The sequence below is a fragment of the Exophiala bonariae genome (genome assembly GCF_035927105.1).
Source record: "Exophiala bonariae strain CCFEE 5792 chromosome Unknown scaffold_6, whole genome shotgun sequence".
Classification (NCBI taxonomy): Eukaryota; Fungi; Ascomycota; class Eurotiomycetes; order Chaetothyriales; family Herpotrichiellaceae; genus Exophiala; species Exophiala bonariae.
Genome location: NW_027042481.1, coordinates 774,168 through 788,050, shown reverse-complemented (window position 1 = coordinate 788,050; position 13,883 = coordinate 774,168). Strand labels below are relative to the sequence as shown.

The 13,883-nt window shown below is 49.4% G+C and overlaps 5 protein-coding genes across 5 annotated transcripts; 3 read left to right on the top strand and 2 right to left on the bottom strand.

The window, feature by feature from the left end:
• Window positions 1–267: 267 nt before the first annotated feature.
• LTR84_011730 (uncharacterized protein) lies at window positions 268–840 on the bottom strand (the record flags this gene model as incomplete). The annotated part of the gene is made up of 1 exon (XM_064855258.1): window positions 268–840. One exon carries the CDS (start codon window positions 838–840, stop codon window positions 268–270), a length of 573 nt encoding a protein of 190 aa, XP_064708847.1.
• A 1,489-nt stretch (window positions 841–2,329) lies between these two features.
• Window positions 2,330–3,103, top strand: LTR84_011729 (uncharacterized protein; the record flags this gene model as incomplete). The annotated part of the gene is made up of 1 exon (XM_064855257.1): window positions 2,330–3,103. One exon carries the CDS (start codon window positions 2,330–2,332, stop codon window positions 3,101–3,103), a length of 774 nt encoding a protein of 257 aa, XP_064708846.1.
• A 322-nt stretch (window positions 3,104–3,425) lies between these two features.
• LTR84_011728 (uncharacterized protein) lies at window positions 3,426–5,130 on the bottom strand (the record flags this gene model as incomplete). Its single annotated transcript, XM_064855256.1, has 4 exons — window positions 3,426–4,527; window positions 4,582–4,824; window positions 4,875–5,034; window positions 5,091–5,130. The coding sequence occupies 4 exons, from the start codon at window positions 5,128–5,130 to the stop codon at window positions 3,426–3,428; spliced, it is 1,545 nt and encodes a 514-aa protein (XP_064708845.1).
• Window positions 5,131–8,260: 3,130 nt separating this feature from the next.
• On the top strand, window positions 8,261–9,828 carry LTR84_011727 (uncharacterized protein; the record flags this gene model as incomplete). The annotated part of the gene is made up of 3 exons (XM_064855255.1): window positions 8,261–8,526; window positions 8,580–8,607; window positions 8,659–9,828. 3 exons carry the CDS (start codon window positions 8,261–8,263, stop codon window positions 9,826–9,828), a joined length of 1,464 nt encoding a protein of 487 aa, XP_064708844.1.
• Window positions 9,829–12,501: 2,673 nt separating this feature from the next.
• Window positions 12,502–13,332, top strand: LTR84_011726 (uncharacterized protein; the record flags this gene model as incomplete). The annotated part of the gene is made up of 1 exon (XM_064855254.1): window positions 12,502–13,332. The coding sequence occupies one exon, from the start codon at window positions 12,502–12,504 to the stop codon at window positions 13,330–13,332; it is 831 nt and encodes a 276-aa protein (XP_064708843.1).
• Window positions 13,333–13,883: the final 551 nt, after the last annotated feature.

Sequence of the window (13,883 nt, the reverse complement as noted above, 5' to 3'; positions counted from 1 at the left end):
ATCATCACCTCAAGAGGACATTGAAAGCATATTCTCAAGGTTGCATTCTGATGGTACAACCAGCCTGCTAGTTTATCATCTGTCTATTTGTGAAGGTAGGTTTCTCCTAGGAAAGAACTTAGATTCAGCCAGCGTTCATTCCAGGTCATCCGCCCTGTCACTCATCATACAGGACCCTGAACTATAGTCTTCTTTTGACCCGTCGTCTCATCAGAAAATTGCTTCCCGATCACACAAGCACAGCCAGGATGCCATGGTTTCCATGAATCAATGGTCGCAGTAGATATACTGGTACTTCCGGGTCAGTTTCTTATGGTCGGTAAGGACGCCCATGGCGACACGGGGGCTTGCGATTCTGCCAGCTATAGGTGAATCAACGACGAGCTGGCCCCAAACCTTCTGAAGACCGCCGTAACTCACACTGGCCTGCTGACCCTCATCAGGTGTAAAAGCTACCCGAGTGTGCTTCGTCTTGCCATTAGTCCAGGGATCACTATACCCGCCCCTACAGTCCGTGGCAACAAGATCCATTTTGACTTCCACCTTGACGTCCCATTGTTTGCGCTGGGCCTGCCGTTCACTCAAGAACTCCTTGAACTTGAGACATTCGCCCGATTCGCCTCTTGCCGCGTGATTTTTGTCCTTCCAGCTGAGTTCCACTGCTTTGCTTTCACCGCACTGTGGGTTGGTCCATTCGGGTTCGATGTTGATGATAAGCATGTCCTGCTCGCGCGTCATGAGGTTGTTCGACGAAGTCTCTGGTCCAGGAACAACAAGAGCTTGGCCGAGTCCTAGCAGCGCCGTGCCAATAACGGCGAGATTGATGGTATGATATCGCATTGTGAATGTGAATATGAATGTGAGTATGAATAATATGGAGATATCGAAGTATTGGAAACAACTGTATTTTATGTTTTCAGGTATTATCGTTAGATGACGGTGAAAGCTCGTCTCCCTAGAGAGGAAAAGACTGTACTTATGATCCTCGAAATCGTCCCTTTGTTCTTATCGAATTCCTCAACTGACGACAATCGAGGATCATTGTTGAAGATGGCGACTGAATGGCAGGGAAACAATGGCCACAGCTTATTCTTGACTTTTCCTTTCAAGCTCATACCTCAGTAACAATCAAGTGAATCAATTGAGTGGCCCCTGCTCGGAGCTAGATGATTACTAGTCCATTTTTAGAGACTTGTCTTTCACCACATTGTCTGCCAATGGAGATACCAACAACTCAGGAGTTGGTGGGCAATCGAGTTCAGGACCTGTAACTCAAAGAAGCTCAGCAATTAGGATGACTGGATTGTCCCCAAGATCTTTCAAATATTTTAGAATCTGAGGGACAGCACGACTATTCGCCTCAAGAAGAGAGACCCGTGACCTGATATACCAGGAGGCCTTGTCAACATAGTACAAATGGGGAACAATCATTGCCAAATGTTAAAACATCGAGTATGGCTTCACCACAGAGTAGACTGAGAATCGTTGAAGAAAGAAGTATCAACCAGCCTCTCCTACGTCGGGTGTTGGGTTCGCAGGTAAGGCAAGACCGCTGTTTGAGTTAGAAAAAGCAAAAGGAGATCATACTTGCTCGCTAGGGCCTCCTGCACGCAGAGAATCTCGTGAGAGAACAGGCTGGCACAATGGAGTTGAGAAATGCAGCTCACGATCCTTCCTGAATCGATCGGTAGCCAAAACTGCATAGACAGGCCATCGAGAACATCGGTCCATGGACATCCGCAAAGGCTTGCTAATAAATGACGACGAGGCATTTCGGGAACACACAATAGCCCAAGTAGCTGCTCCATAGCGTACCCCAGAATTCAACAAAGCCGGACAAAACAACCCCTTGTCTCCACCGGGTTTTATAGTCCAATATCCGGTTTAGGAGGAAACAATTACGCATGGCGAAGAGTGCGGCGCTTTCTAAGAGCAGAGTATCATCAGGCGTTTTGACCAGGTGCTTGATTTGTGAAGGTAGAATATTTAGGCAAGGCATGTGAGGCACCAGAACCCTTGAAACTTGGCTGACGTAGCAAAAAAGGGGCACTCCGTAACGCATACCGCAAACGGATATTCCTTGACGCCGATATCCCCGCGCCCTCCTCAGGCTGGCCATGTCAAGCGTGGTCACAACATATTGCCCAGGTCCACTACCATTGTCGAGCACATCTGAAGCATCGGCGAGGAAAGAGATGCTTGTTCATAAGCAAGGAGATGCACCGTGTTATAAAATGGCGGATGGCCCTTGGACAAGGACTTCATTTCCCAGTTTGCAATCTTCAAACGTGTCTTCCTTATTTAGCAAACCCCAAAGCAACCTGACAAGATGTCGGCAATTTCCACCTTCAAGACCGTCCTCATATTTGGCGGGACGTCTGGTATCGGCGAGTCGTTCGCTCGTCGTTTTCACGCCATGGGCAAGAAGGTCATCGTGACGGGTCGACGAGAAGCCAGATTAGCAGCCTTAGCCAAAGAACTGCCAGGCGTTGAAACCTACGTGCTGGACAACGCCGACATTTCCAAGCTGCCCACTCATGCCGAGGCCTTGATCAAGAAGTTTCCTGACATCGACACCGTCTGGGTCAACTCGGGCCTCGCATACGTCGGCCACTTCCGATCACTGGACGGACACTCGGACGAGAAAGTCGTCACGGAGCTCAACACCAACCTGGTCGCGCCCATCATCCTGTCGCGGTATTTCGTCCCACACCTGCTGAGTCTGGATAGGCCAGGGAGCTTCCTCGTCACGGGATCGGGACTCGGGTTCGTGCCCATGGGTCTGTTATCCGTGTATTGTGCGAGCAAGGCTGCGGTGCACTCGTTCCTCGTCGGCCTTCGCGAGAGCCTCAAGGACACGAATGTCAATGTCATCGAGGTCGTGGCTCCATATGTGAAGACGGACTTCGACAAGGATTATCCCATGGAGCACCTTGCCACACCGATGGAGTTGGGCGACTACACGGATCAGACGTTGGCGATTTTCGAGTCGACGCCGGCCGCTGACCTCAAGGAGGCTGGTGTCGGGTTCGGCGCTATGGGTGCCTCAGCTTGGAGAGAGGCTTTCGGCCGTTTCTTGACGGGGAGAGGAAGCACTGGTTGATACGTGCTATTTCCAAGCGGACGACGGGCAGCCAGCGTTGAAATTTCACTTCAATAGGTGACAGATGGTACATTACTGCAGAAGTGCACGATTAAGAGTTCATTTGCATTCATTGGTATCTCAAAAGTTCCCCCCCCGCGTGCTATTACAAACTGCCTTCCACAGTGAATGTGTGGCCTCAATAGATTCTGGGATTGTCAATGATGTAGCCCCAAAATGTCATCCACGATTGTGATTTCCAAATTTTCCCTAATGCAATCGCTCCACAATCAGTAATTGCACCAAGCACTGACACATGTTGCGAGTATTTAATATTTCTATTTCAGTCATCATCACCATCATCATTCCAGGGCCGATCTGACGGAAGTAGAAGTGGATATGTCAGAGAACGTCTTGGCTGCCTTGAATTCAGTCGCATAGGGCCGGATGGAGGTGATGAGGGATGACTGGATTTCTGCACATCGCTAAACTGCTCGCCTTGGCCCTGAAGCAGACTGCTGGTGTGTTCAATTGATATGCTGAGGTTTTTGATTGCTCGAGCTGGCTTAGGTGTGCGAGGAGGAGAGGAAGGTGGCGATTGTGTTGGTTCAGTTGGAAGTACGAGGCTCGGAGTTCGGTTGGATGAGATTCGACAGGATAATGGGTTATGTCCTGCTACGCTGCTCTCTGTCGGCATAGTTGTGGTTGCTACCTCGTAGAAAGACTGTGGTTGACGATTGGCAACGAATGCCATCTCACACTCTTCACCTCGTAATACAGCCTGGTGATAGATGTAGACATCGGCAAGGGCACGAGCGGCTCTTTCAAGTCTGTCCAATACCTCAGGCTTTTGAAGATAAGCGTCCGTTTTGGTTGCAATGACACTTGGCCTGTCTGAGCTCGTGGCAGCTTGCCAATCATCAAGTTTGATCGTGTCAATTCCTGTGTCCGCACTGAACCGTTCAAGGAAAAGTTGTTCCGGATTGTTGTCTGCGATATACCACAGTCTGGAGGTCGGACCTTCTGACTCTGTGGCCATCTTGCTCAGATCTGCCATCAAGCCCAGAGCAGACACGATGCCATTAGGTATAAACTTCGTCCAGAAGGGTCGACGTTGCTTCTGCGAATTCAAGTCGAATTTGCTGCAAGTACCCGTTCCGATATTGATCATCACAAGTGTTCGGTCACTGGTCAAGTTGTGATTCTGCTTATAGTGTAACCATGCAGCCCAAGAAGGATTGTTCGTCTCTCCATAACCGCCATCGACAAATTGACGTCCTTGGATCGTCATTGGCTTGAAATATGAAGGGGCTGCTGACGTGGCACGGGCTGCGTACCGTAACTGCAGATCGGAATTCATCATGTTCAACTGATAAGGACCACAGCATTCATTTGTGCAGAAAAACCGTGTTTCGAGAGAGGGTATTTCGTGCGAAAGAACAGAGCTAGAAGATGTTAGCTCTTCTGCTTTCCATACCTGATAAGGCATTGGGACTTACCCTTGCATTGTGTTGTTCTGTGAGCTTTGACGTATAGCCAATTCAGGTGGGAGGCTTTTACGTGACAACAATCCTTCTACTGCAGTCTGAAGCCGGGACGCTGAGTACTTGGAGATGTCTGAGCCAAAGAGTCTTCGCCAAAGAGGTCGTTCCTTTTGGAAGATCTGTTTCGATAGACTTTGATATTGCTCCAGGCACTCCTTAACTGCCATGTCAAGCTTGACTAGCATCAAGGCAATCAGTCTGCCATAGTTAGTCTCCGTATGCAAAAACAATGGATGGATATCACATACCCCCCAGTGCTTGTTCCGACGGCGAAGTCAAAGATGTCCTGCGGGTCGAGTATTGGATGGTCATCTGCTAGAATTCCTCTGTCCACCAGGTGCTGTGTCACAAGTTCAAGAAGGCGTTCTAAGATCAACAAGGATGAAATGCCACGGACACCACCTCCATCTGTATGAAGTTAGTGTCAAAGCCTAACAATGACGGACTGGTACTAGGATTCATACCTAGGGACACCATCGCAACGGGCCGGGACATAGTCTGCATGTTGAGAATGGGAAGGCTATTCTCGCTGTAGCTACAGATGTCTTTGGTAGTCGGCAAGGCTGCGATGGCAATAAACTTTAGTTCGACTTGATGAGATCTCGGGTCCGGGTTCACAAGCGAATATCAGTCTTAAAAGAACAAAAGATACCACTGACCAGAACTCACCAATGTGTCATGGGAGATTGTGGGGGTGCCCATCTCCACGTTCCTTGACATAATTGAAAGTACCTAATGGCAGGCGGGAGTTTCCAAATATCCCATTGCGAGAGAATTTGGTACCCAGAAGTTCCGACATTCATAAATTACTAGGGGCATGACATATGTGGGGGCGAGGGAGGGGGGGGCGGGCGAAGCCAGGCGACCTCGAGAATTTGGAGGCTTTCCTAAGAAATGGAAGTGCGAACCAAGATCTCCGGCGACAACTGTTGTTGTTAACAAAAGTTCCGCTTGATCAAGTTGTTGCCAAGAGGCATCAGGCTGAATGAAAGGGGCTGTGCTGCTACAGCACAGCTGTTCCCAAGAGATGCGGAGAGACCCCGATACTGACCGTAGGCATCCATGCGCAAGGCTGTGCATAGGGAATGCACACTCGCGCAAAGGTGATTTTAAGAGTCCCTCAGGCGCCTAGACACCGGATTGTGTCACCTGTTCGAATCACGACAGGTTCATGACCCTATGTGGTGGCGCAAGAGTCGAGGCTCAGGTGGCTCAGCCTGTTGTTGGTTTCAGAGTCATAAGGTCCAGATTGCGCATTTTTGAAACGCTACTGTGTGGTCATGAGTTCACAATCTCCCTCAGTAAAAGAGCGAAGGTGGACAACTTGGTCTCTGAGAATCAAGAATAGTGCAAGAAAGACTTGTCAATGGATGAACAACGACCTCTGAGAATACTAACCTTGGGTGAGCGGAAATCAAACGACATGAAGCTTTCACATTGGTGTGTGTATACTGATCGTCTTCAGATGGAGGAGGCCTTCAAGCATTGGCAACTTTGACCACACTCAAGGAAGTGTGTAAAGCCATCGCAAAGCAAAATGGGGTTTCCAGACCACCAGCGCCTCACGAACTGTTCGATGTCATTGGTGGTATTGGTACCGGCGGGTAAGTTTTCACTTGTTGACCAGCCATTGCATTTCCTGATGGACACCATAGATGGATAGCACTGCTACTTGGACGATATCGATTAGACATCGCCACCTGCATGGCTGCATACATGGACATAGCGAGGGGTGTTGAGCTTGCGACAAATGAAATAACCTCCACCAAGAGAAAACGTCTGTTCAAACTTGATCAAGATCAACTTACCAATGTTGTTGAGGTTGTTCTCAAACAATATGGTTTGAATCCGTCATTGTTTTGCTCTGACAGTGAAGAGAGAGAGCGTGTCGAGGACAGCTCGAGTCGTTGCAAGCATGCGTGGGTGGCTTCTAATCCTGGGATTTCAATTGCTGACAGAAATAGATTTGCTGCTGGAGTGGTACAACGGACAAATCAAGAAAACACAGTTTTCCAATTGTTCAGGTCATATGTGGTCCATGGCTCAAGACAGCATCATCTCCTCCCTGGGCCTTATCCCGCAAGATGTCGAACATCGGAGGCTTTTGCGGCCTCTGGTGCAGCCAAATTCTTCTCGCAGCCGTACAGAGTTGGTAAGACAGTCTTCTTTGACGATGCCTTCCCGCAGTCTCATCCGATCACGTTGATGGCACTCGATGAGGCCTTTGGAATATTTGGGCCAGATGTCCCTATTTCGGTCTTGCTGAATATTGGACCTGGGATACCTTCGGAAAGGGACAGACGGGAGCTCGAGGCGAACTCAATCAGCTCGATAACGCGGCTGGCCAGGAAATTCTCTTGGCCATCAACGAATCGGGGGTTCTCCCTGGTGGGAAAGCTCTTGACTAATACTTCGAGAGAGCAAGACTCACGCTCACCCGATGGTTTTGAAGATGCCGCCAACAGGACCTCCAGTGGAATGGTATTGAAGCTAGAAAACCAAAGGCGTGATGACATCAAAAATAGGCTTCAGCAGCTGTATGGACAGTCAGGTGCTGAGAAATATCATCATCTTGGGCCTGACTATTCAGTGGATAAATCATCACTGAACGACGTGCACACAATGTGCAGTCAAAAGCCTCTCTCGACAGAATTTCGGCTAGCAATGCAGGCTGGGGCTGAGTCGGTGGTGAAACAGCACTGGATAGGAGGAGCAGCATAGGTGCAGTGATGTTGATTTGGAGCTGGCGGCGGTATCTCAGGCAAATACCCAGAGTCATCCCACCAGAGTATCATTGGCCATTCTTGAACTGTCGTAGCATCAAATAGTTGGTCGAGGCAAAACTTTGAAAGGTGACTCGTGGAGTCGTCGTCAGCATTCGACACGGAGCTCTGAGGTTGAGGTTACCGAAGAAATGGGTGAACAGGCCATATTTAGCTCTTCCCAGGGAGCTCCAGCCTCCAGCTCAAGTTAGGGCCTTCAGGGAGCCCACTAAGCAAGGGCTCCTGCCAGTTAGGGTGGTGCAAGGACGCCCAGGCACCGAATTCAGCGAAGACCAAGCAAATACCAAGCATATTAGGACCCGTGGGCCGCACGATAGGTGGCTGTTGATCCCTGTAACTTTGCTGGTTCCCCCGCAGCCAGTGCCAATAAGACGGCCTGATGCCCCTCGGCGCCACTAGACCTGAAGCTGCAACCAGAAGCCAGCTCACGTTGTCTGCTTCATCATCATGTCACCAGTTACCTATTCGACTTTCCGAACGTTCCTTGATTGAGCGTCATGGTTGCTCCTCACACGCTTGGGTCACCCAATCAGCCATACCGAGTGTGAAGAACTCACATGAAATCCTATCCCCGCCTGGCGCCGTAGCAAGCTGTTTTTGCAGAAGGAAAAAAAACACCGCAGCTTCCATCCTCATCCTGCCCTGGTTAACCTCCAGCTCCTCCTGCCTTGGCCTCACCTCTGCCTCGACTCTTGCCGTTCCCCTTGCTTTTTTCCTCAGGTATAAATTCCACCTAGTTTCCCATTGCTGGCGGTGTCTCTGCCTGGTTAAATCTCTCTTCTCTTTCACTCGATACGTGCCGTTCTTTGAGACCCAATCAACCCCGCCGTTGTCCACCTTCCCACCTCAAGATGGTCCACCTCCAGAGTATTTCCAAAGACCCTCACGGAAGCGCAGAATTTGACCATCCAATCCGTCGTACCTCTATTGTGCCTGGGCTAGAACACATCTCATTGGAGCCCCCTGGAGAGGATGAATTCTCCACCTCGGTTTATGGCTCTCGCTTTGCCGCACAAGATCTTCCATCAAAGGAAATGCCCGAAAGAGAAATGCCCAAGGAGATTGCTTACCGCATGATCAAAGATGAGCTCAGTTTAGATGGAAACCCCATGCTCAAGTGAGTCAACCGGGCTTCCTCGTGGGCCCACAGCTAATTGACCTGCAACCAAGCCTAGCAAGTTTCGTGACAACATTCATGGTAAGCGTATCCCCGGGTCTGGTAAGGAGGCCCTGCTGATCCGTGGAACAGGAAGACGAAGCTGAGAAACTCATGGCCGATGCCTTCTCGAAGAATTTCATCGATTATGAAGAGTATCCTCAATCTGCCGAAATCCAGAACCGCTGTGTCAACATGATTGCCCGTTTGTTCAATGCACCAGACGGAAAAGATGGAGACAACGCTATGGGCACATCCACAATTGGATCCAGTGAAGCCATCATGCTCGCTGTTCTGGCAATGAAGAAGAGATGGGCCAACAAGCGTAAGGCTGAAGGCAAAGACTTTTCCAGACCCAACATTGTCATGAACAGCGCAGTGCAGGTTTGCTGGGAGAAGGCGGCTCGTTACTTCGACGTTGAGGAGAAGTACGTCTACTGCACACAAGACCGCTATGTCATTGATCCAGAAGAGGCTGTCAACTTGGTCGATGAGAACACCATCGGCATCTGCACCATTCTGGGTCTGACATACACGGGCGAATATGAAGACACGGCCATGATCAACGACCTGTTGATTGAGAAGAACATCGATTGCCCTATCCACGTCGACGCTGCCTCGGGTGGCTTTGTGGCACCCTTTGTCGATCCCAGCCTCAAGTGGGATTTCAGGCTCGAGAAGGTTGTCAGCATCAACGTTTCAGGCCATAAATATGGCTTGGTATATCCCGGCGTTGGTTGGGTGGTATGGCGATCTCCAGAATTCCTCCCCAAAGAACTGGTCTTCAATATCAACTACCTGGGTGCTGATCAGGCCTCTTTTACCCTGAATTTCAGCAAGGGCGCTAGTCACGTCATCGGTCAGTATTATCAAATGATCCGTCTCGGTAAACGGGGTTACCGAAGTATCATGCTTAACCTTACCCGGACATCGGATTATCTGGCAGCACAACTGCGCGCCCTGGGCTTCATCATCATGTCTCCAGGTGGTGGTCGCTCCCTACCAGTGGTCGCCTTCCGCCTTGATCCAGACGATGAACATCTCTATGATGAATTTGCTATTGCCCATCAACTTCGAGAACGCGGATGGGTTGTTCCAGCTTACACCATGGCTCCTCACAGTGAATCCTTGAAACTAATGCGTGTCGTCGTTCGTGAGGACTTCAGCAAACAACGTTGCGACAGCCTGGTCACGGATATCAAAATGGCTCTGCAGACTCTGGGTGAAATGGACCGCAAGACGATGGAACGCTATCAAGAGTAAGTCTTATCCTACCCCCTTCCATTCTTCAGAGTGGTGATTTCAGCAACATTTACCAACCTACATATGGAATCGATAGGCACGTGCAAGGTCACACCAAACTCGGTAAAGTCGCTCGTGAAGCTCGCCGGAAGCACGAAGCTCATTACAAAGATGAGAAGCATTCTCTCCAAGGCAAGCACGGCAAGAGCCATCCTATATGCTAAGGCTCATGTCTGCGATATGACCTCTGGAATGGAAAGAGGTATGTCATCAACGAAAGCATCACTTGCACTAGGACCTGAGATAGCTGGGCAACTGGGCATGAGGCCGTTTGGGTAGGCGGGGGCTTCGTCGACCTGCTCTGAGTAACATAATTCATGATCGGTACACGAAAGTCCATGATCCATAACACGGATGATTTTGCAGATAAACATATCATTGAAAGACACAAAGTGAACTAACAATTATTATACACATACCCCTTACCATTCGGTAAACTTTCTGCGGTATCCCTCGCATGTTGCTCGACAGCGCAGGCGAGGAAGATCCGGTTCACAGAACCATGATCGTAATGACCATACGGAGACCTCGGTCTCTTACGTAAGATCTTCTTCCATTTGAACATGTTTCAAAAGCTTGGACTTTGCTGCATTTGAGACGTGTATCTATCCACTGTAACCGACCAAACAAGTTGGTACTAGCATGTAGTCAACGCGATGACAAAATCTTGAGACGCTGTACTCTCAAGTGAACTGGCGTCTGAATGCTTCTCATTTCTTTCCCCGACAGCCTTAGTTATCAGACCTAGGAATACTCGGTACCACCACCAGGATTTTGGAATCGAGAGCCCCTGGGCCGCCAAGACCGGGGTGACCTGTCAAAGCCGAACTTAAGTTGAAGCACAGAGGCAAGAAGCATCGGGGCTGGGAAGTGTCAGCTCGGCAACCCTTCACCCAGGTCCAACTACCGTCGCCTTTTTGCTGCGAGAGCTGTCAGATCTTCTGGCACACTTCTAGCCTCCTGAATATCTTACCGGAACAACCGGGAGGAGAGCTTTCGGTCGCAAAGAAGTCGTTTTCCTCTCGAAGACTAGAGTCTGATAAAGAGATTTTCGGGTCATGAGAAGATTCGTAGTCAACGAATTACCGTCTGAGCAAGACGCAGCTCGTATGTTTGAGAATCTCAAAAAGTCCATATGATGGTCAAAAGTTGGCCGAAACACTCTGACGTGGATGGGCCCTTACCAACGCGTTATGAATGCAAGAGAAGGATCCCTCCTGTTGGGTCATCATCCCTGGCCTGGGCTTGACATTCGCCTTCGCACGGTGATACGACCGAGTTGGTCACTTCGTGGCCAGACACACGACCTCCTCCGTACGCCTGTTGCCACATTCGGAACGTGCGTTCCCTCAACCCCTGTTGTCAGTGCTCAAATGGGATATCCTGACAGCTTAGGCATTGTCCCGACAGTCGTCTGATGTGCAATCAGGTCTTAACCGATTGCTACCCAGGAAGACTTTAACAAGTAAGTCGCGCTTCCTCACCATCAGTGCTTCTGCCATGAAGCAAGTAAATCGTCAATGCGTGACGCGAGGCGTCATGGTCTGGCATATCCCTCAATGTCTGGGCCGAGCGACCATGAGACTACGGACATGGAGTTTTCAAGGCTCTCATATAGACCACACAGGGGCTCATCCTCTGCCTTCACAGCGAAATTAGTGTTTTTCGACCGTTTGTTGTTGATCTTGTCGATGCAATAACATTGACTCTGTCAAAGAAGGTGTTGGTGAGGAGAGCGCACGGATGTCTGAATATCGTGGTTCTCTTCTAGAGATACTGACTATCGCTCTGGCTGGTGTATCTGTGGTGGTCGTTATTCTCCGTGCTGTTGCAAGACACCGGATTGCTCGAGTCTGCGATTCAACCGATATCCTCCTGCCATTGGCATTGGTATGTCAAGAACTGAACGGATCATTGTTTCACTGCCTGTGAATGCTAATGGCTTCAGGTTATCCTACTTGGCCAATCGGTTTTTATTCGTCTAGCGATCTCAATTGGCTTAGGAAGACATAGCTCGACACTCAGTGAAAATGAATCAGTGACTCTTCAAAAGGTAAGAGCCACGGCTATGCAAACCTATACACCCGTTGATCAACATTCTAGTTCATTTATGCCAGCAACCTTCTTTTTCAATTGCTTTTATCGCTCTGCCAAGTCGTCATCCTTCTCCTCATCAAGAGTGTCGAGCCTCAACGTCCGATCCGAGTAGGCTGCAATGTCGTCCTCGTATTTATTGGAGTGTATACATTGGGTTCTTCGACGATATTGGCATTTCAATGCTCTCTTCCAGAGCCTTGGTTGATTGCCACCGCAAAATGCCTCAATCGAGTGAGTTGAAACAGGTTATTTGGACAAAGCACACAATGGCTAATACCTATCTTCCAGCAATTGTTCTTCACTATATTCAAACTCACGAGCATAACCATTGACTTCGTCACTCTTATTCTGCCGATCGTGATGATCTGCAGACTGAAGACAACTCGGGACAAGAAGATCTTTCTCTGTATTCTCTTTGGCGCTCGAATCTGCTTGCCTCTCATAACGATCCCGCAACTATGGAAGATACCTTCACTTTTAGCTTCTGATGATATGAGTTGGGATATAGTGCCATTCCAGACATGGGCACAAGTCATCATGAATGTCAGCTTGATCACAGCCTGTCTGCCTTCCTTGGGACGTATGATGTGGGAGCTGTGGGCATTGGGATCAGGATTGCGTACCACTTGGGGCTCAAAAGACGTCGAAGGTCGTGACTTTGGACATGAGCTGGGACTGGAGAAAGGCTCAGGTCAGTCCAAAGAAAAGGCACCATCAGACACCAGGATCCAGGTGCAGGTGCGCAGGGTCAACAGTTTTGATTCCGGCACCACAATTGTCATCGCTCGACAAAAAACCCTACCTGCTTTACCGAGACGAACTACCTCTCGATTCCGACCTGTTCGAAAGCAGGACCACCATTATCGACGTCCAGTCTCAACAGAACCTGTCCATACCAACCCGGAATACATCCCGAGTATGCATTTCGCAGCTTTGGGTATTCCTTCGCCTAATACGATTACTCACCGAGCTCAGCTTGAGGAGGCTGTCAACAAACAGCCCGATTTCCCATTTCCCTCACAAGCCCTAATAGCAACTCATCGACATCACGACGAATCACTTCCTCCATACGCGCATTACACGCCTTCACCTCACCAACAACCTACTTTACCCCGGATCTCTGGCTCAGATTACAACGAAGACGCATCGTCGATCGACATCGACAGCTACTACCTCATGAACAACACCGCACCTTACGACGCCAGTCGCACGGAAATAGTCCTGCAGTCCATGATTGATGAGCTCAAGAGCCAGAATAATTCCATTTATTCCTGTCCACATCGGGCTGAGAGTTCAATCTATTCTGAACAGAGGCTGCACAATTCGGTGTATTCTGCACAGATTAGAAATGAAGGCGGATGGATTTAAGATTCCCTTGTCATTGAGATGGGATGCTAGCAATGGCGGCGATCTTGCTTTCTGCTTTCTACGTGTTATGCTTGACGATTGGATGATTTGTACGGATGGATGAAAACATGTTTATATGCCGGCCATTTAGGAGCAAATCTATAGCGATGAATGACGATTGCTTGACACGTACGCACCGCTCACAGTTTGAATGCTGAGAGCTACCTACCCGACGCGGCGACTGGTTTTTCGGCTGATCTCTGCTAATCTGTCGGTATCTGATGTGAAGGAGAGTCCGTAGAGAGATCTTGTGGATGGCAGCGGCCAATTCACTTCCCCCCCGGCTTACCTCGCTTCCGATTCTCGGGCACGACGGGCACCGATATTTTGGATCCTCGCATGGTCGCACCCACACACACACACACACACACACAAGCAATTAGTCTTCTCATGGTCTGAACTTGAAGGTCGTTTTCAGTTTGTTCAATATGCCGCGCTACCCACCAGGTACGAGGGACAAGCACCCGATTCAGGTTACGAATGCTGCCAAGAAACGTGCAGTTCGCTGAACG